Source organism: Apodemus sylvaticus, chromosome 13 (assembly GCF_947179515.1).
Source record: "Apodemus sylvaticus chromosome 13, mApoSyl1.1, whole genome shotgun sequence".
NCBI lineage: Eukaryota > Metazoa > Chordata > Mammalia > Rodentia > Muridae > Apodemus > Apodemus sylvaticus.
Genome location: NC_067484.1, coordinates 40,550,450 through 40,572,133, shown reverse-complemented (window position 1 = coordinate 40,572,133; position 21,684 = coordinate 40,550,450). Strand labels below are relative to the sequence as shown.

The following is a 21,684-nucleotide window of genomic DNA, read 5'->3' as shown; positions in this document are numbered from 1 at the left end:
AAAACCAATCTGATGAAGCTGCTTCTACTGCTCTAGATCCCAAGAACTGTTATTCCAGGCAAAACCAAGTACCATTTCTCAAGTAAACAGCTATGATGTCTTTGTTTTGAGACCTTATTGTGAAAACTTAATTAAAGGCTGGTTTCACAAAAGGTGAAACCTTTTGCCTCCCTTGCATGGCGCGAGGGAGGACTGCAGGTTAGAAGCATTGGCTTGGAGTTGAACCCTTCCTTGCAGGTCAGTGCAAAATGGGCAGATTTCAGTCTGAGTCCATGTTACACAACAAAACACCGAGTTAATTCTACCTATCTGAGTTCTCACAAGATTTTAAGAAAATGCCTTCGTAATGTCCCTATAACACCTAGTACCTGTTAAAAATGTCCATATCTTTTCTCTTCCAATAGTTGATTTCTTTCCTCCCTCAAATAGTGGCCTCTTCTATTTCCATCGCACACATGTCAATTACTCATTCTCAGTGAGCTTTCCAGTTTCCTATTGGGTAAAATGGTTGTCCATTTATAGGTGACGCTCAGATCGACTAGCTCCTGCATTTTATCCCCTTTGAGAAATGTTCTACATTCTCACTGTTTGGCAGCCCTCAGCAATCCTATATCCTGAGTTTTTGGTCAACTCCAGAGAATGCATTTAGTTTTATGTGCATGGGTGCTTTCTCTACACGTATGCCTGTGTGCCAATTGTGTGAATCCACATGGTGACTCACAATGCTCTGTAATTCTAGTGCCAGGGGTTCTGACACCATCTTCTGGCTGCCTGGGGCCTTATATGCACATAGTATACATATATGCAAACAGGTAAATAGTTATATCCATAAAAGAAATAAATCTTTAATGCAAAGTATTTTTCTTTTCTTTCTTCACTTTACATCCAGATCGTCCACCCCCACCCTTCCTTTCCACCCAGTTCCATCCTTACAACTCTTTCCTCCTATTATCCTCTCCCCCTCTCCTCAGAGAAGGGGAAACCCCAACTTGGGTACCACTCCACTCTGGGCCATCCAGTCTCCATCTTCTCCCACTGAGGCCTAGTCAAGTAGTCCAGTTAGAGGAAAGGGATCCAAGGGCAGGTAACTGAGTCAGGGACAGCCTCTGCTGCAGTTGTTAGAGGACCCAAGTGAAGACCAAGCTGCACATCTGCTACAAATGTGTAGGGTTCCTAGGTCCAGGGTCCGCATGCTCTTTGGTTGGTGGTTCAGTTTCCCTGAGCCCCCATGGGCCTAGGCTAGGTGACTGTAGGTCTTCTTGTGGTGACTTTGACCCCCTCCAGCTCACTCAATTCTATCCCCCACTCTTCTAGAAGACTTCCAGACTTCCACCTGATGTTTGGCTGTGGGTCTCTGCATCTGTTTCCATATACTGCTGGATGATGCTTCTCACGATACAGTTCTGCTAGGCTCCTGATGGCAGGCATAGCATAGTATCCTTAATAGTATCAGGGATTGCCTATCTTACATGAGATGCGTTTGGGCCGGTCAGTGGCAGGTCATTCCATCAATTCCTGCTCCATCTTTATCCCTGTGTATCTTGTAAGTAGGACAAATTTTGGGTTGAAGGTTTTGTGGGTGGGTTAATGTCCCCTCCCTTCTCTGGAAGTCCTGCCTGGCCACAGGAGGTGGCCACTTCAGTCACCACATCCCCAGGCTACAGAAGGTGGCCACTTCAGTCACCATATCTCCAGCTGGTAGGAGTCTCAGCTAGAATCACCCCCATAGACCCCTCAGAACCTCCCATCCCAGGTCTCCAGTTACTTCTGGAGATGCCCCTCCATCAATTGCTGTTCCCTCTCCCACACTCCCTCTCCCCATACCTGATCCCTGTTCCCCATCCCCCTCCTCACCCCCTCTCCTACCCAGTTCCTTCCCTCCCTCCACCTCTGATGACTTTTGTTTTCTCTGCTGAGTGAGATTCACATATTACTTAGTTTCCCAGAATAATTTCTTAAATAGTGGCTATCAGTGGTATGTCATATCATGATGGGTCACATTAAGTAAAATATAACTGTGGGGTATTCTATGCACCTACAAATGCCATTTTTAACTTCCCAGGCAAAATGGCTTCATGAAACATGCCTGTAGCTTGTGTGCAGAAAATCCAGCTAGTGTTTGAAAACTGATGGTACATCTTACCATTTGGGTATTTTTAGACATTTTACTTGATTGCCTTAATCCTTGATGTGCTAAATGCAATAAGGATACTGAGCTTGCAGTGATGCAAAGTGTAAAACAAACAAAGTACTTCTTAACACATGGTGTATTGTTGCCTGCTTTTCTCTTACTGCCGAGAAGGCGTGCACTGGGAAATGGAGGCAACCAAGCTAAACCAAAAGAATACAGGAAAAACCATGCATGATCTCAGGTCCTAAGCATGCCCACTGCTGACCTGTTACTGTGGAGTCCTCTGTGTCCTCTGCCTCTCCACCGCCCAGATATTAAACCTAGTCAAATGCTTCCACTGATATTAATGGAAGTTCCATCTAGTTCATTGCTAAAATTGGATCACATGATTTATACTGTTTTTAATCTACTTTTTATAATTATGATATTGCCAAGATTCTAGTTCATTAACTATTCTCTATATCATTTTTAATTGTGCACAGTGGTCTGAAGCATAATTATTCCCGTTTTTTTCCCAACAGTCTCCTGTTACTGGAAAATTAGATTATTTCTATTTTTTTTATTATAAGGAGTGCTGAGATAAATATCATTATAATTTAGGAGGAGTCAAATTCAGGGCACAGGTTCTGGAGATGGGTGCTCTGCGCTCCATGCCTCATGGCCTGTAACCCTGAACAAGCTACCCAGATCTCAGCTCTCTATGAAATAGGGATACGAGGACACTTATTCCTCACAGTCCCTGGGTTAATCCATCTCAAGTCTGCAGAGACTGTGGACACACTTGAGCGTATTTCTGTTTAGACCTTCCCCAAAGTGTGTGATTAAACTCGGTGCTTGAACTGAAGATAACTGGTCAAATTCTGCATCAACACAAAAATCATCTCTGCTTCTTGTCTCAAAAATGTCAGCTCACCCTAGAAGTAGCAGGGATCAGAGGAGAAAGTTGGCTTTTGTACTGTAGACTGTATAACTCCCTGGCAAGTATTTAGGAGCTGACACACAAAGATAGCAAGACAACTTAGAAAGAAAATCATGTTCGAATGCCACCAGGGCTCCTGCGCTCTGGTCATTCTCCTGTGGTCGTGGTCGTCCCTCTGTGGACTTCTGTGTGTAAGCTCTGCCCTCACCCTCAGCTCATGTTGACACAGGGCTCACACTGTGGGGTCTGTGTATTGGTGGCTTTGTAGGAAAATACAGCCCCAGGCAGGGAGGCTGTCACTTCAAAGCATGCCATAGTGCTTAGACACAGCCAGGAAATTAACCATGTCGGCATATGATATTTCTTTGAAAGCCTGCATCTCTCTCTCTCTCTTTTTCTTTCTTTCTTTTTTTTTTTTTTTTTTTTTTTTTTTTTTTTTTTTTTCTTTTGAGATCATTCCAATTTCTTTTTTTTTTTTTTTTGTCTTTTTTTTTTATTTGATATAATTTATTTACATTTCAAATGATTTCCCCTTTTCTAGCCCCCCCCACTCCCCGAAAGTCCCGTAAGCCCCCTTCTCTTCCCCTGTCCTCCCTCCCACCCCTTCCCAGTTCCCCGTTCTGGTTTTGCCAAATACTGTTTCACTGAGTCTTTCCAGAACCAGGGACCACTCCTGCTTTCTTCTTGTATCTCATTTGATGTGTGGATTATGTTTTGGGTATTCCAGTTTTCTAGGTTAATAACCACTTATTAGTGAGTGCATACCATGATTCACCTTTTGAGTCTGGGTTACCTCACTTAGTATGATGTTCTCTAAAACCGAACAACTCTTTTTTTTTTTTTGATGAATTAGCTATTTCTATTATAAGCTCATTCCTATAATAAGGGGGATGTGTTAAGGTTTTCCTTTCCTTTCTTTTTTCTTTCTTTTTTTCTTTCTCTTTCTCTTTCTTTCTTTCTTTCTTTCTTTCTTTCTTTCTTTCTTTCTTTCTTTCTTTCTTTCTTTCTTTCTTTCTTTTTTGGTCAAATTCCAGGAAATCAGAGCTTGAGCCCTCCTGCCTGCTTTTCTGAGAAAATGTTGAGTGGGATGTAGGAAGGCTCCTGGAGAACAAGGATGGGTCCTGTTTCCTCAGTACCTACCTCTTCTTCAAATTGCTCCTCTCATGGCTTTATAAATCACATTCTGTGATTTGCGTGTGTCTAGTCCAACTCTTATCACAGCATCACAGTGGAAAATAGGCCCTACAATAATTCATCATAGGTTTTAAAAATATTTTTAAATACAACCTTGGTATGTTATCAAGGTAATTTTATAAGATAAAATTGTCTTTTATATCTGTCTGCTTGCTTTTACTTGAGCATGAGAGGAGACAGGTATTGAACCTGAGGCTCCCACAACTTGAGGAAGCTATGAAAACTGGAGAGAGTCTAGCAGAGGAGAAAATACAAAGTCCCGGAGAACTGAGTATTTGATATGAGTATTTGAGTTGCAATGTGTAGTTCACTAAAGAATGGGGTCAAGAGATGGCCAGATGGTTCAGTCAGAAAGGGGCTTACCCTGCAAGCATGAGGGCATGAGTTCTGATCCCCAGTTCCATGTAAGAAGACAGATACAGCAGTGAATGCCTAAGGCCAGGATCACAGAAAGAATGGATCTGAGGGCTCACTGGCCAGTCAGTTTAATCAATCCCTGAGCTCCAGATTCAATGAGAGATCCTGTCTCAACAAAACACAAACCAAAAACAAAGGCACCATCGCAATAGAGAAGTTACCCACATCAGCCTGTGACTCCCACACACAGATATGTGTGCCATACCCCACAGAGCACAGAACAGGGTTAATGTTACCATCATGCACCAGAAATAAGACCATTTGTAACAGAATAGGAATCAACTAGGCTGTTTGAGGATTAAACAGAAGAAATGGATTTTTGAAAGGGATGGTGGATTTTTCTTGGGTAGAATTAAGATTTCCCTCACTACTGATGATTATGAAACAACGAACAAGTAACACAGGACCTTACTTCAGAAGACTTTAAAAACAGGACGCTTGTCTCCACCTATGATAAGGCACCATGTATGTACAGTTTTAAAATGCTACTGCTTTCTTTTAAGACTAAAACTTAACAGTTTTAAAATTTCAGTGTCCTAAACTGCGAGCGACAAAAGGAAGAACAGATATGAATAATAACTAGGTTTGGATCTTATTCTAGAGTTAGCACCTAATCTTATTTTGCAAAAGAAGATTGTGCACTCATAGGTAATTGCTTTCCTCATCTGCTTTAAGTTCAATAATTCTCGCTCATTGTTTTTTAATTCTGTTAAAGTGTGTTTATTAAAATACTAATGAGACCAAAGCCGTGCTGATTTAAAATGGAATTATTCATTTAAACCTTTTGCTGTTATGAAATCCACGGTAGATTATGCTGTTGGAAGATGGAGCCTATGCTTCTGGTGAGTTGTTCACCACATGCTCAACACTGTTGTTTTTCAAAAACGTTATTCCAGGTCTGTTGAACTTGGAGTTATCCATAAAGGCAATTCACCCTCAGAGTTCTCAATGGTGTGTGTACTCCCTGGTGACAGCTATGGTATCCAATAATAAATGAAAGCAGTTGGGTGACATGTACCAAGGAGGGTGTATTTGTGTCCCTCTTTGGGTTTCAGGCTGGTTGGGTTGGGGCTGTGTCCCTCCACCGACCCGCTGTCACACTCACTGATGTCTACTGAACAGTCACCCTTATTATTCAAACCTGCACATAAGTACATCCTTCAGTTTCTTCTTCTCCCTTTTGCTTTGTGTGTGGCTGCCTGTGCCTGTTAACTTTTGGTCTGGGGTCTGTTTTCAGTTCTAGGTTGGATGTACTTTTTAAATGGGCCACACCTTTTATTCCACATCTCTCTTTGGGAAGGTCCCTGGGTTTACCAAGTGACAAAAATTTTGACTGTTTGTATCTTTGCAAACCCAGACTGCAGAAGGGCCAGACAGATCTTAAACAGCCTAGCTTCTGGTCCCGGCTTCCTTTCCCTGACACGTGGTGGGTACAGGCAGTTCCTACTAATCTGAGCAGTTGCTCTTCTTCCTGTTCTGTCTCTTTGCCTTTCCTTTTCAGTCTCTCACTGCCTTTTTCTCACACCAAGGATGGCTCCATCTTTTCTTCCTTGAAATCCTTCAACTGCGGTCCCTTGCACAAAAGACACGGTCCATCAGTACAAACTGCTCACCCTCAGCGTCTCCCTACCCCCAGCCTCTTTTCTCCTGCCGTTGCCGTTCCGTTGCTGTTGCGTCTCTCACTGGCCCATTCATTACCATGGCCACGTCAAACTCCATACTCTGGGCTTAGTGAACAGGAAGAGCAAAGTCTCAGAGCTTGACAAGAACATGGTAATGCGTAGGCGGTGGAGTGGTGCCATGGAGGCAAGTACCCTGAGCCCCAGCGCGGTGCAGCTCTTGATGCTGGAGCCTGGATGCTCAGTTTAAGAAGGATGATGAGGCTGAGGATGTAGTGACGTCAGCAGAGTGTTTGCCTAACATTTAGAAAGCAGAATTCAATCCCCATCTGGTGTGGTGGCTCCCATCTGAAATCTCAGCACTCCCGAGGTGGAGGCAGGAGGATCAGAAGTTCAAGGGCATCCTCTGATACATAGCTTAAGGCTACCCCAGGAGACAGGGAAACTTTATCTTTAAAATAAACAAACAAATAAACAAATCCAGCCTCGTGTTTACACTCTTGATACCCTCCCCTTTTCTTCCTCCTAGCCTGTGATGGTGATCACTGGGGGCCTCACTGCAGCAGCCGGTGCCAGTGCAAAAACAGAGCTTTGTGTAACCCCATCACTGGGGCTTGCCACTGCGCTGCAGGCTACCGGGGATGGCGCTGCGAGGACCGTTGCGAACAAGGCACCTACGGTAACGACTGTCACCAAAAATGCCAGTGTCAGAATGGAGCGACCTGTGACCACATCACTGGGGAATGCCGTTGTTCACCTGGGTACACTGGAGCCTTGTAAGTTGGTGTGCTGTGAAGTCACACTGCAGATACTGTGTGCCTTGACTTGCGTTGCTGCCTCAACTGCTACTGCTGGGTTCAGGGTTCAGGGTCCAGGCACCTCACAGATGGGAGTAACAGCTGCAGAGGCCACTAGGGCCCCCTGATGCTTGAATTGAATGCTAGAGTTCAGCCAAGATGTATGGACCAGCCTTGAGGCTCATCAGATGGTGTATGAATGAGGGTATTTGGGGGTTACCATTGCAGGTGTGGATTTCTATTGAAAATTTCCCACAATTCCATCACTATCTAGAAATAGATAATAGTGGTCCAGGTGGCTCTGCTCTTGTGGTAATTAACTGGATATATCTAGGTGGATCCAGAGCCTGAGAAAGAAGACTGAACTGTTTGCAAGGAATGAAAGTCATAAGTGTGAAAGGTCATCTGGACCTTTGGTGCTCATGGTCACACGTATTTCATTATGCACATAAAAGTGCATATATCACATCTACTAGGACTTATTGTGCAAGTTTTATTGTTATTGTTATTGTTATTATTATTATTATTAAACACTAAAGTCACTCCTTAATCTCCATGACTTTATTATTTTGGGAAGGGCATTTTTTTGGCTTGCTTCTGTTAACAGAATTTTTAAAAAGCAGTATTTAGCAAAAAAAAAAAAAAAGAGTAAGAGATAGAAAAATCTTCTTCCCTTACTGAGAAAATTATACTTGTAAATCACAGAACTAATAGTTGTGGAAATGTAGCTGATTAGGTAAATATGTCCTGCTGACAGTGCTAATGTCTGTAAAGTAGAGCTTAAGGAAAAAACAAAAAACAAAATAAAAACAAAGACCGCACTAGCCTAGAAAGCCCCAGTTTTCAGAAGAATAGATTATTGTCTCAAACTGCTTAATTGTTAATATCACTATTGTGGGTTTTCATCAAGGTCAACATTAAACAGGGCTGTAGGAAGCTGGGAGGCATTTAATAGGAGCAAACCAAGGTGGTTTAGTGGGGAAGGTGGAAGGACGATGGGATTGAAGGAGGGTGGGGGCTCCTCACTCCAAAGAAGAGGATGCTGAACACTGATTGTAACTACACACACAATTGGGAGCCTGTGGACAGTCAGATCCTCTTTCATGTCAGAACAAACTTCCCAGGGAAAGCAGCTGGCACTCCAGCTCAAGAGCTTTGTCAGACACCCAGGGAAAGGGTGTCTTTCCTTCCTGGAGTCCTAGAACAAGAGGGCTTTCCCTCCACTTGGAAATTCCCCTGAATGGATGGTTGGGAGTTCATGCAGTGTGAGCCTAAAGGCCTGCGTTTGCATCTCTAGCATCCACAGAAAAGCCAGGTGTGGTCTTTGGTGCCTGTAACCCTGGTGCTGGGAACCAAGGGAGGGAAGAGACAGAGGGTCGCTGGGGCTTGGCGGACACCGTCTAAGCTATAGTCTGCAAGCTCTGAGTTCAGTGAGAGACCCTGTCTAAGGGAAGAGGGTGGGGACTGGCAGAGGACAGCCTGCATCTTCCCTGACCTCCTACATGCATATGGGCAAGCGCGCGCGCGCACACACACACACATACACACACACACCACACAGAGGGGGGGGGTGCAAGGAGAGAGTGCAAACCAATACAAGGACCCATGCTCCATCCGGATACTTCCATCCACTCTGATTAATATTCTGATTAAATTAATAATTAATGATGAGGAAGGTTGTATAGTTTAGAATTCTGGACGATATTATGTCTGTGAATCTGAGGATCCTTTACCTGGATAAATAACAGTATCTCTGGTTTCATTTACATCCCTCAGCTGTGAGGATCTTTGTCCTCCTGGCAAACATGGCCCACAGTGTGAGCAGAGATGTCCCTGCCAAAACGGAGGGGTGTGTCATCATGTCACTGGAGAGTGCGCTTGCCCTTCTGGCTGGATGGTAAGTGTCCCTTCCACCCCCACCTCCCAATAATCACACATTTCAGGACGCAAAAGAGAATATCATAAGGAAACTTTAGCACAAAGGCACGTAGTGGCGGCTGTCATTTCCACATTGGGAATACACAGCCATTTAAAAACAAATCTCCCAGTCCAGAGAGGCCAGAAGGTGACTTCATCCTGTGCTTGTCTGTAGAGTGTATTAAGAGCCCTTGTGGAAGCAATGATGACCATGCACTGTTCATTCCCCCCAAAGAAGAAAAGAAGCACTTATCTGATCTCACAAATGACAACAACCTATAAACACTGAAATTATTTAACAACTGTCTTCACAATTGTATCCATAGACTCCACTGTCTATGATAATGTCCTTCTTAACAGGATACGTGTCACATGAAAGTATTAGGCTGTCATATAAATCTGAAGAAACACTGAAGTAAATCATGCAGACCAAGAATTGTAGAACTTTCCAGAGAGTGTCAGGAAAAGCCTTCCTTGACAAAGCTTCCCAGACCTTAAACATAATGCTTTTTCTTTATGTAGTACTTCTATAGGCTTACTGCTATGTGGGATACACAGCATGAAGGCATTATTAATTGTACATGTGAAGCCAGAAAACAGAATTAGTTCTCATCCTTTTGAGTGGTCTATGCATGTCTGCTTTAAGAAAGCAGTGTCTTACAAGAGCAGTCATTACCATGTCTGACTAGGACCTCTTCTTGCACAGCCTCTAGTGACTTGTAAGAGTCAGGTTCACTAGGACTCTTAGGCTCTTTCTCTGCTTTGTTCCTCCAGAGCTGTGACTCACGTGATTGCCCACCTCTCTGTCTTAGCCTCTTGTCTTCTGCCTCTTCAGCAACCATCTCTCCCACTTCTCTCACTGAAGGGCTCTTCCTATGCTATTTCTTCTATGGGAACTTCTCTCAGACCCATGACTTTAGCAGTCATCTGCAGCTGGGATCTTTATCTTACCTTCCCTGAGCCCAAATGTGATTTGTAACTACCCTGTTAGTTGCTCCAACCTTGGTAGCCTAGAGTCTCAATGTCACCGAATGTCCGGGCTTTGTTTCAGCCATACTTTCTACAGGCAAATATGCGGAGTAGAATTTACCCGAATTACTCTTTATTGCAAGCAAAGAACATAGGTGTGGACCTTAAGATATAAGGGAGAGTTTTGTCAAGACTACCGTGGCATATGTACAATGAGCTGATCAGACCCACGGTGAAGGCTTGGCCAGAGTCTGATTTTTTTAAGCAAAGTGTAAGAACTAGGTAAGAAATGGAGTTAGAGGGTGCAACATTTTGTCATGGGCCAGTGGGTTGTAGGAAGCTGTGGAAAGATCACTGAGGTGTTTTGAGCAGGCCCAGCAGAGCAAGTGTTCGGAAACTAAACCTACCATATATATATATATATATATATATATACGTATGTATATATATCAGCCCTCTGGATCTGAGTGCAAGTCAACATTTCTCAGAAGTCCAAGTAGAAGTGTCAGATTATCTTCGAATCCTTCTCTCAGCTCCTGTATTCAGCCTTCTCCTAAAACTAGCTCTTAAAGGCTTCTTGGCAAGGGAACACTCTTGCCACGGTGGCAGTGCTCAGGGAGCTCCAAGATCTTCCAGTGAGGAATTGAAGGCATTTCACAGCTAGGGCCTTTGAGTTGCCTCATCTTGAGGTGGCAATGTTTCCTTGATACCTGAAGGTTATGATATGAGAAAGTTGTAGCTACAGCCTGGAACTATGAGTTCAGGAGGCAGACAGATGAATCCACTCAATGGGCCATCAGAAGCTGCCCTCAACCACTTCCTCTAGGCTACAACAGATGTTTCTTAAAAGAAGCTTCCAGCCATTTTTTTTTCCTCTGTGGATAACTGAACTCCCAACTTAAAATTTTCCTTTACAACATATGTATTGCTGTGTTAGATGTCTCCAAAGGTGAACTGACCTTCCTATCACACACACACACCCCATATTTATCAGCTAATAACACCCTCATCATCATTCAGCTGGTTGCTCTCTCACTAGGCTTTTCAAATCCAACATTTCAACAGCATCCCTGGACATCACAAAGGACCATTATGGGCCATTAGAATTAGACCCCGAGAAAGTGAGCATTTGCATTAGACCCCTACCACATACAAAACCTTGGTCAGCTGTTCACTGGTCCTTGGTCCATCGTTCCTTCAGCAATGTTATTGTATTCCATCAAGTGCAGTGGCATGTACTAGCACTGAGTGATCACAGCTATCTTTCTCTCTGTTCTCCTTATCACCCAGGGACTGACCAGGCAAAGGTCACTTTGATACCCAGTGCTCAGCACGATGGCTGGCATGCAGATGATTTCCAGTTAAATATTAACCTGAGTCATCTCTCAAAAGTTTTTATGGTTCCAAGGGCCTGTGGAAGACTCTTTCCTGTCTGTGGATAGCTAGAAACCACCAGAGGGAACTTAATTAGCTCACCAACTGCCTTTGTGGGTAGCCAGTAGTTAGAGAAAATGTATTTCTTACTCTATCCAGAATAAACATTTAGCAAACCATCTGGTGTTCTAGCTAGGCTCCAATTTCAGAGTACACACAGTCTGTCCCTTTTGAAAGAGAGGATAATGAAAAAACATTAGGGAAATCCCATTGTATTATACTGTTTGTACTAATTATCACTCCAATAAATATTCTATTGATTATAACTCCAATAAATCAGAGGCCGTAAGCCCAAGTTTCAAGTTATACAGTGAAGTAGAAAACAGTGGGGTATTTCATGGATAGACTGAGTACTTGGTGTCATGTCTTACTTTCATAGGCCCACAATTGCAATACATATGACTGTGCTTCCTAAGGATAGCTCCTAGGGTAAGAAGAACTGTCCTAGTGACTTATTTGGGTTTTCTCCTCAGGGAATAAGTTTACCTCAGAAATGTTTATTGGACCTGCATATTGGAAAATATGTCTTTTCTTCTGACATAAAAGTTAACCCTGCAGAAGTCTTTTTTAGGCGATGTTATTGTTAATTCAAGTATACAAACTTTTAATCTTATGCTATATTAATATTATATCATAATTATAATACTATACTATGTTAAGAAAAGAACCTAGTGATAGAGTTTAGCATCTAGGGAAGCAATCAGATGCTCTGTGTACACCAGATGCTGCTACTTACGTAGGGACGCTCAGTGAGCATGGTTGATTTATGGTGTGTGTAAGGCTCAGGGAAGAATACTGAGAAGGGTTTATAGCTTACTTAGGTCACATTAATGGTTTTATGTAACTTTAACTTAAAGTTTAGCTTTTAATATGAAAATTTCTTAGGATCACTCTTCTGGTGTCTTTGAATGTATCTTGAGATATAGTCTCATTGAGGTCAGATTGAGTCTCATTGAGTCAATAGGTCAGATTGGAATTTCTCACATTTTGAAGATGGTGAACTTTTTTGTGTTCTGAAATACCCTTCATCTAATTGTCTCACAGCTCTGTCCCCAAATCCCTCCCTCCCTCCCATTCTTCTGTCCCTGTTTCCTTCCTCTGCCTTCCCTGGTGCTGGCTGGTGGCCCATCTAATTTTCTAAGTCTCTTTGAATTCAGGGCACAGTGTGTGGTCAGCCCTGCCCCGAGGGTCGCTTTGGAAAGAACTGTTCCCAAGAATGCCAGTGCCACAATGGAGGAACCTGTGATGCTGCCACAGGCCAGTGTCACTGCAGCCCAGGATACACAGGGGAAAGGTAAGGGCACAGTTGTGTTTCTGACTACTCATAAGTAATAAGATTCTAATCACTCTAATTAGAAGGAAAGTTTGGTGAGTCCAGAGAGCATGCTCAGTATCATGTGCCTATAACTGCTATCTAATATTTCAGAAGCATCCATAAAGTCTAAAAGTGTACTAAAACCTTTATTCTCATGGAGTGTATAGAGACCAAGTCACAGAACAATAGTGTATTGGAGGAAATCAGAGAGACATTAGATAAAAGACAATAAAACATCAGCTGATCAGAACCAATGATGAACATGTCATTTTGAAATGCTGAGTATTTAGCACTTTACATTTGCAGTATTTTTAGATAGATTTGAGATATGACATATGAGGAAAGGGATGCAGTGATTGACAGGTTGATTTTCAAATGGAACATGTACTTACTGCCTTATATAAAGTAAAGCTTCCTCTTCATTTCCCAAAATATCCTTAAGAATGTTAGTCACTGGGGATGGAGAGATGGCTCTATGATTAAATGCATACTGCCTTTGCAGAGAATCTGAATTTGGTTCCTAGTGTCATGTCAGATGGTTCATAAATACCAGTAACCCTTGTACCTCTGGCCTCTGCAGGAACTTACACTCAAACCACACACAGGCACGTGTGAACACACATTAATCATCATCATCATCATCATGATCATCATCATGATCATCATCTAAGTAAAATAATGGTCATTGCGTTTATAATATTGCGTGGAGGTGACTGCATCCGTTCTGTGGGAGAACTTAGAACTCTGTGAGCCGTGCGAAGCAGAAGCAGACGGGTGATTTTGCTCTGTCTGTGCTCCTGCAGCTCTTCCATGCATAGTTGCCACTTCCCGTATTAAAGGGCAAAGTGTTACCTCAGTGGCTCTTCTTGCCCTGCCTCTTCAACTTTGCTCTAGGTCCTAGGAGACTGGACAGCTAAGTTCATTGCCTACGGCGTAGAGTCAGAGTACGGGGACCTGAGAGGCAGACATTGTAAGAACAAAGAGCCCATGTCCTTGTAATGCTGAGGCAGGGCACTTCTCCTCCAGCATGTGATAAAATTTAGTAAACTGAAGGTTCTGGAGCAGTCCCAAAACTTATCCACAAAGCTTTTGTGTCTGAGAGGTGTGCAGGAACTGGACAAACTCTAACAGTTCTGCGTTTGGCTAATAGCTAGGAACACTGTATAATTACACACCACTGTATTTTAATGATGTATGTAAGCTATAAAGGCCTTTTTACCCTAGTCTTTTTTTTTTAATTTCCTAATTTCTAGTTTAATTTTATGACTTTTGATTAAATACTATGAGCTTCCCCATCTCTCCAGGCAGTCTCTGCATTGACTTATTAAATGCATTTTCTAAGTATTTTGTACTTTAAAATTATCTTTAAATTTCTAACTGGGTATTTCCTAGATAAAGGAAAACTTGCTTTCAGATATTTGCTTATTAATTTAATCCTTACTTTACCAATTTTTAAATTAATTTAAATGTTTTAAGCAAAGACTGCAATCATTTAGTTTTGCAATATTAGTGTCCGCCACCAAAGAGTGGTTTCAAAATATTTCTAACGATTAATTCACTTCCTTATTTTACTTATTTGAAGCTATGAATTGCTGCTGGCCAATAGGAGGTCAGTGTGGGAATTCTTCCTTGTACTGCATTATCGGAGATGGCTTTGAGTGCTTATATGTCTGCTGTTTCCGGTTACTTTGCTACCCAGTGTCTCTTTTCCAGTCCTTCCTTTTGTTAAGGTCTTTGGTTAGAAGTGCCCACTTAATTAATTAAAAGCCATTTTGTTGTTTGTGAATACAATTACATAATTTCCTTTTACTGTTTTGATGTATGAATTATAGACACCTTGATTATCCATTTTACAATGTAGCACTGGGCTACTCCACGTGACTTTGCGATCCACAGCCTAGCTCCAGGTTATAAGCTGTGCTTATACATTTATATGACAGAAAACAGGATCAGGAAGAGGACAGGAACAAAGCCAAGCAGAATCTAAAGCAGTATTTTATATAGTGTTCTAGACTCTAGAGATTTTAAATTTAAAAACAACACAAAAGCATCACACCCGCAAGTCCAGCGAACATGTGCTTAGCGAGTTTGGAACACAGGGGAAGAGAAGAACAGCAAAAATTTGAAACTTGAGGAGGGAAAAAATGAGTTGGGATGGGAGAATTGTTCTGCGCAAGCTTTTGTGGGGCGTTGGCTATGGATGCCCTGTGGTCACTGTTTTCCCATTTCTGTTCTTGCCTCTGTTTTAAGTTATTAACACATGCAATTCATGGGATGCAGAAAGCACATCTGTGTCTATGAAAGACACAGGGAGTGGCTGTGGGCAGTTTGTGGCAGGAGGTGGGGAGGAGGTTCAAGGGTGGGGATCCTTAGTGTCCCTTCATCTTGAGATGTCTGGAGACGTCAGTGAGCCTGGAGGATGAGGAGAGGCTGCTCCACAGCGGTTGCCAGCACAGGCAGCTGCCAGCAAATACACCCAGGATGTGGGGCCACCACCCCACCACAGGGAAACAAGTGGTGAGCCCTGCAGGCTGGCAGGACGACAGAGCAGATGACAAATAGGAGGCTTTGAGGTCTGTGGAAAGACCCAAAAGACATTGTGGTAAGGAGACACCATCCAGTGAAGTTGTCGAGAATCAGGGGAAGATGATCTGAGATCCTCACAAACCTCTGCTTGAAGATGCTTTAAAATGCGCTAAGGGTGTGTCACAGGATCACCCTCTGGTTCTTTGATGCTAAAGCATGGCCCGTGGCTTAAAAGAGTGCTCAGTGAGTATTCACAACTCAGTAAGGGAGTCTGGAATAGTGAACTCCAAAGACAGCTCTGCCAGACTGTGTTCTGCATGATTCGGAAAGCAAGGAGAAGCAGGGATACAGGGTCGACGTCAGAAGCTGCAGCCCAGGAATGCAGTCCTGGTCTTCAATGCTGGGCCACTCTGTCTCCGCCACTGTGGAAGAGTTGGCTCTTTCCCACTTCCATTAGCATTCTCTCAGAACAGCAGGTCCAGATGTTACAGAGGCAGGCTGCTGGGCCTGGAGTCCAGGTCTGAGGAAGAATGTGAGTTTTAACCACAGAAGCATGATTTCCCTCAGCTATTCCGGTCACTCTGGGAAGTGCGATGCTCCCTCCAAAGGACAAGAAGGAGCTGCTGCCCTGACTTCAGCCTCAAGTTCACAGTGTGACACAAAGTAGTGATCAGAGTGATATTGGTGTAAGGATGTGCCTGATTAATTAGTGTTGTGTCAGGTTTTGTCTACTTAATGATCATCCCTTTTCCTTACTCCAAATACACCATTAGAATTTTTTCTTCTTTTCTTTTTAATAGAAATAGTCTCCTTTTATTAAAATATCAGTAGTTTAATAGAAATCGTTTCTACATTTCTTTTCTGGTCCATTTTTATTACCCTCTGTTATTTCTCTGCCATCATTCTTAAGAAAAAATGTATTACAGATTCCTGAGATAGCCCTTCTTTTCTCGTGGTACCATAACAGCAACTTTAATGGTTTGAAAGGGAAATGGTGATCTTTTAGATGCTTATTTAAATAGAAAATGTTCTGTATACCCAGAATCATCACACTGTACCTTATACACATGTACAGTTATAACAGTGATTTAAAAACCACAGGAAAAGTCTCTACTAGAAAGCTGCCCTCTGCTTGAGTTTCCGAGGTGGACCAACCTAACCATGATTGACAAAAAGGTGCTGCGGTTCTGACAAGAACCTGTTGCCATACCTATGACTTAGAGAACAAACCCAAGTAAATTCATTCTGCATTTACACTAGAAACTACTAGATCTTTAATTAGAAGCTAGAAAGATAAATACAGGCCAGGACCAGCTAGTATATACTTTGCTTTCCAAGAGAAGGAAAACACTGTGCCAACTCACAATGAGTCCGACACATTAGTTCCCTATGACAGGGTAACATAACTTTCCTAGACATTTGACTTCCAACTTCCTTTATATCATTCTTAAACCACATTAAAATCAGTCAAATAACCCAAGATCCAGCCTTTTCCTGATTAACATGATTAACACTTAGGTATTCACTGTGTCTTGGGAGTGGGGTGGCGCATGGAATCTGTGGGGGAGGTGGTCAGAGAACAACTTGAGAGAGTCCGTTCACTCAATCACATGAATTCTGGGATCGAATTCAGGCTATTAGATGTTTTTTTTTTTCCCCACTGAGACATCCCATTAACTCAAAGTTTAACATTTTGTTTTGTTTATAAGTTTACGGAAGAGTGTAAGGAACTGGTAATTTTTTTTAATCATTTTTTCCCCCACTGGCGTTGAGTTGCAAGGATATCTTGTCAGACATACTTTGAAGCTATCTTGTCAGCCTTTAGTAAAAGTCTGGATCAGGTAAATCACTGGACCTCACAAAGTCTTTCTTTAAAGTGTACCTTTTAAAGGAACAAATCAGATGATTTTAGTTTGTAAAAGCATCTTGAAGGTTAAAAAACATCAATGGCCTTTATAAAAATACTATGGTCTGAAAAATAGCTACATTCATTCATGTGTAGCTCTAAAGTCTACACTTGAACTCATTTGAAGAATTCATTCAACTGCTCCAGAATTTCTCTTGTGGTTAAGCACTTTGTGGCATCGTGCTAACAAGTGCCCTTGGAGAGTTCTAGTAGCAGTGAAACCTACTTTTTGCCCCCCCAACCCCCACTTTTCCCCATCAAATTTAGTGCACACTAGAGCCAGAGTCAACTAGCAAAATGTCAGAAGATTCCCAAGCTTTCCCCTTTGTACTTAGAATCCCAATATTGATGCTCACCACACCCTGTCACTAGAATTGTGCCCACCTGGTAGAAGGGCTGTTTCTCTTGGAACTGCTTCTCTGCCGTTGCTTTTAAGCATCTCTTGCTGCTTACATGGTTTAGATCTGGAAAACACAATACTGACCTATATACATTTTTTTAAATCAGAGTCTGGCATGACCGGAAAGCCACAGGGAAAGTGGCTGCTGAGACACTGTCCCCTACTGTGATGTGTGTGTGCCACTAGATGAGACAGTATTTCTGCCTTCTTGGCACAATGCTCCCAGTCCCTTCACCTCTCCAAAAAGAGATTTGGCTGGCCCCATTAACTATTCATGCCTTCCATGGAGTAGCTGGGACTCCATTCATTCCTCCGGGGATCAACTTCCCACTTCAACTATTTCTTCTTTGTTAAAAAGACTCTAAGGTGAAATTTCAGGGTTGATTTTTGTTTTCCTTACCACGTTGCAGCACTTTACAACAGAGGGCAATATTCCACTTCCCCAAAAACGTTGTTAGAAAACTCCAAGCCTTGTCATAACCTACAAACTTGGGTAGAGGGCATCTTATTTCGGAAGCTCAGAATTCCTCCAGTCTTTGTATTTAGTTCTCCCTGCTACAGAGTGATCCATCTTACTTTTTTTTAAAAACCTATAATAGAATAAATAGGAATACTATGGGGTCACAGAGCATGTCAACCTGTATAGTTAGGCCCCTTTGAAACAACTCTTGGTCTCTTGTTTGAACAGGTGTCAGGACGAATGTCCTGTTGGGACCTATGGAGTGCGCTGTGCTGAGACCTGCAGGTGTGTCAATGGAGGGAAGTGTTACCATGTGAGCGGCACATGCCTGTGCGAACCAGGCTTTGCAGGTGAACTTTGCGAGGCGCGCCTGTGTCCCGAGGGCCTGTACGGCATCAAATGTGACAAGCGGTGCCCCTGCCACCTGGACAACACTCACAGGTGAGTACCAGCTGCCTCTGGAAAAGCATTTTCTATTCGAGTTTTCACTTGAGGGACTGAAAGCCCATGTTCAAAGGCTAAGGTTATTGGTTGTGGTTAGATATTAAGTTATTTCATCTATCGATGGGGACTGCTAAAAGTCATTTTTCCCCCTGAGATTAACAGAACTTTCCCCTAAAAAGAAGGCTCGTGTGACGTTCCATTAGAAGCGAAGATACCGTGGAGAGGTGGGCTAAGCCAACCTCAGGATGTAAAAACATCATGTTCACTGAGCATTGTTTGAGCATTCATAGAAGGAAAAGCTACAGAGAGGAAGTGGGAGGGTTTGGGAAAGCGCTTCACATGTGGCTGTCACATGTGGAATCGCTTTCAGAACTGATTGCTCTAACAAAGAAACAGAAAAAAAAAACTCACCTCACAGGGGTCTTTCAGCTCAAAAATCTCTCCAAAAATTTGGGAACAGGAAGCTATAATTCTGCCCACCCTATCGTGCTTGTCTGTCTCTGAAAAAGTATCTTCCCACCTATTCCTGTCTTTGCCCTCCTCCAAGGATCAGATAGATATGACTTGGCATTCCCAGCCCAGTTGCAGACTTCTGGAAAAGATGAATTTGGCAAAAATGTAGTACAGTATACAATAATTCAGATGTTAGCAGAAAGAATTTTGTTCACATTCAGGGCAGATGGTACCACATTTATATTTAGCCATATCAAATCCACAAAAGCTACAGGGACACAGAGGTATGTGGTTGGTCTATTCTTTACAGCATTACTAGGAACAGAAGAAAACTCTACTTTGTGTTGTATTGGTGTGTGTGTATGTGTGTGCGCGTAAGTGTGTGTGTGTGTAAGTGTGTATGTGTGTGTGTGTGTGTGTAAGTGTGTAAGAAATATATGCTCCAAGTGATTCATGTTACTTTGCTGTGGTCAACTTTGGATCTCCATTGAAACATATTGTTATCTCTTATATGAAAAATTTAAATATTTAGGTAATAAACTCTCTGCAAAAAATTATTTTTCAACTTTCTGGTATATAAGGAGCTGGCACAGTTAAACACAAGCCATGTGTTGGGCTTCCTTTATCACAGTAAGGTAAGTCTCAGGTAGCCTCATCGCCAGTGGACTATACTGTGTATTGAAACAGATGAAATCTAATAATGCAGAAAATCCAGGAAAAAAAGAAAGCAAAAGAAGACCTTTGTTTTGAGGGAAACTAGAGAACCATGGAGACTTGGCTTTTGGTGATTTTAGATGCAGGGGGGAGAGTAATTTTTTTTCTTTATCACTGGTCTGTGATACTTTTGACAGAGGCCCCATCAGACTAATGTACACGTGGCTAACAAAGTAGATGAGATTGTTTAACAATTACACAGATCAAAGCCACACTGAAATGATGTGTATCAAATATTCAGAAGATTTAGAAACAAGTCAGATGCCCTTATTCATGAAAGCTATTTTAAAAGATTAGCTTTTACAGATTTCTATTAAAGCTAGATAAATACGGATTACATGAGTCTATCGTGTTGGATGCACCGTTGGAGTCGTCTATTAATTCTCATATCTTGAGCATCCCTGCAAACTGCTGGGCCATTTAGAGATAAGAAAGGGGGAGGGCATGTGGAATCAGTGCTTTAATTGAAAGCCTAATTTGTTCCCTTATCATCTAATGAAGTGAGCAGAGATTTGCCGTTATATATAATTCATGCAATAAATGTATCCAAACCATTTCTGTGTGATTAATAATATATCTAATGCAATGTTTACAGTTTACATGGTCTTTAGGCTCTGTGATATATGAGCGCCACATATTTGAGGAGGGGTTAGTATAGGCTAGCATTAGTTAATAATAAACAAATAATACCAAATTCAGTAGCCTTGGGCCATCATGTATTTTCTAGCCAATGACTTCTTACTGTGTGGCTTAGGGTCAGTGTGGGAGTCTCTTCTGCTATTTGCCGTAGTAGAAGTTCTCCTGGCAGATCTGCTGGAAGCTGATTGGTCCTGGAAAGGCTCACTTTGTGTTTGGTGTTTGGCTGGATGATAAGAATGACTAGGGCCCATGGAATCTCCAGAAGGATAGCCTGGGCTCATTTTAGTCAGCTGGTTTCTAAAGGCAACAATAAGTAGGGCAAGCTCTAACATCTAAATACCTGTAAGCCTTTCTTTATGTCATGTTTCCCAATAATCATTTATAAAATGAAACAGCCCATACAAATGGATCAATAGGTTCTACTTCTTTTCCCTTCCCTTCCCTTCCCTTCCCTTCCCTTCTCTTCCCTTCCCTCCCTTTCCCTTCCCTCCCTTTCCCTTCCCTCCCCTCCCCTCCCCTCCCCTCCCCTCCCCTCCCTTCCCCTCCCTTCCCCTCCCTTCATTTATTTATTTGGGTGAGGTCTTATTGAATATCCCTGGTGGACTTTGAAATGTGTTATGTAGATCAGACTGACCTGGAACTTAGCTTCTGTTTCTTAATAAGAGGGACCCCCTCCCCCAAATTGTAGCCATTTTACTTTTTAATCCATTATATAGTTGAAATTAATTTAAATATATTTACAAGTGATATTAATACTTTAAATCATATTGAACCCATAGACATTTTTACGGACATAGACTTTCAGGTAAAAAATGAAGTTTCATGCAGGAATGAAGTAAGTAAGAAAATAAAACCAGTTTAATTAGATTGTACAGAGCATATGTCTATTAACCCTTGCTAATAAGAACATTCGGTAGCCTTGAGCCATCAGTGTGTGATTTATCTTGCAAATATCATCTATTCTAATTTGCTTTCCTGTTGTTATGATAAAGACCACAACTAAAAGCAAGTTGGAGAGGAAAGGGTTTATTTCAGATTCCACTTCCAGCTAATACTCCATTACTGAGGGATGCCAGGGTAGAAATTTAATTAGAACCTGGAGCAGACATGATAAAGAAGGGGTGCTTACTGGACCCATCTCTGCTCATGTTTACCTAACTCTGTTATACAGTCCAGACCCACTTACCTAGGGATGGTGTCACCCACAGTGGGCTAGGCTGTCCCACATCAGTCATCAGTCAAGAAATTTCCTCACAGATCACCCGCCAATCTGATTGAGTCAGTTCTTCACTTGAGGGTCTTTATTCCCAGATGACTAAGATTGTGTTAAGTTCACAGTCAAAACTAACCAGGAGGACACCCAGTTTTCATTGCATTGAGTGTAGTCCTCCTATAAGGAAATGAATTAAAGGAAACTCAGTGAATCATTC

General features: G+C 42.2%; 1 protein-coding gene across 1 annotated transcript in view; it reads left to right on the top strand.

The window, feature by feature from the left end:
• Megf10 (multiple EGF like domains 10) overlaps nt 1–21,684 on the top strand; it is a 165,779-nt gene that overhangs the window by 96,853 nt on the left and 47,242 nt on the right. Inside the window, exons 6-9 of the mRNA XM_052155826.1 lie at nt 6,810–7,056; nt 8,854–8,974; nt 12,555–12,691; nt 18,233–18,445. Coding sequence (XP_052011786.1) covers nt 6,810–7,056; nt 8,854–8,974; nt 12,555–12,691; nt 18,233–18,445 — 718 coding nt within the window. The remainder of the gene's footprint in view (nt 1–6,809; nt 7,057–8,853; nt 8,975–12,554; nt 12,692–18,232; nt 18,446–21,684) is intronic.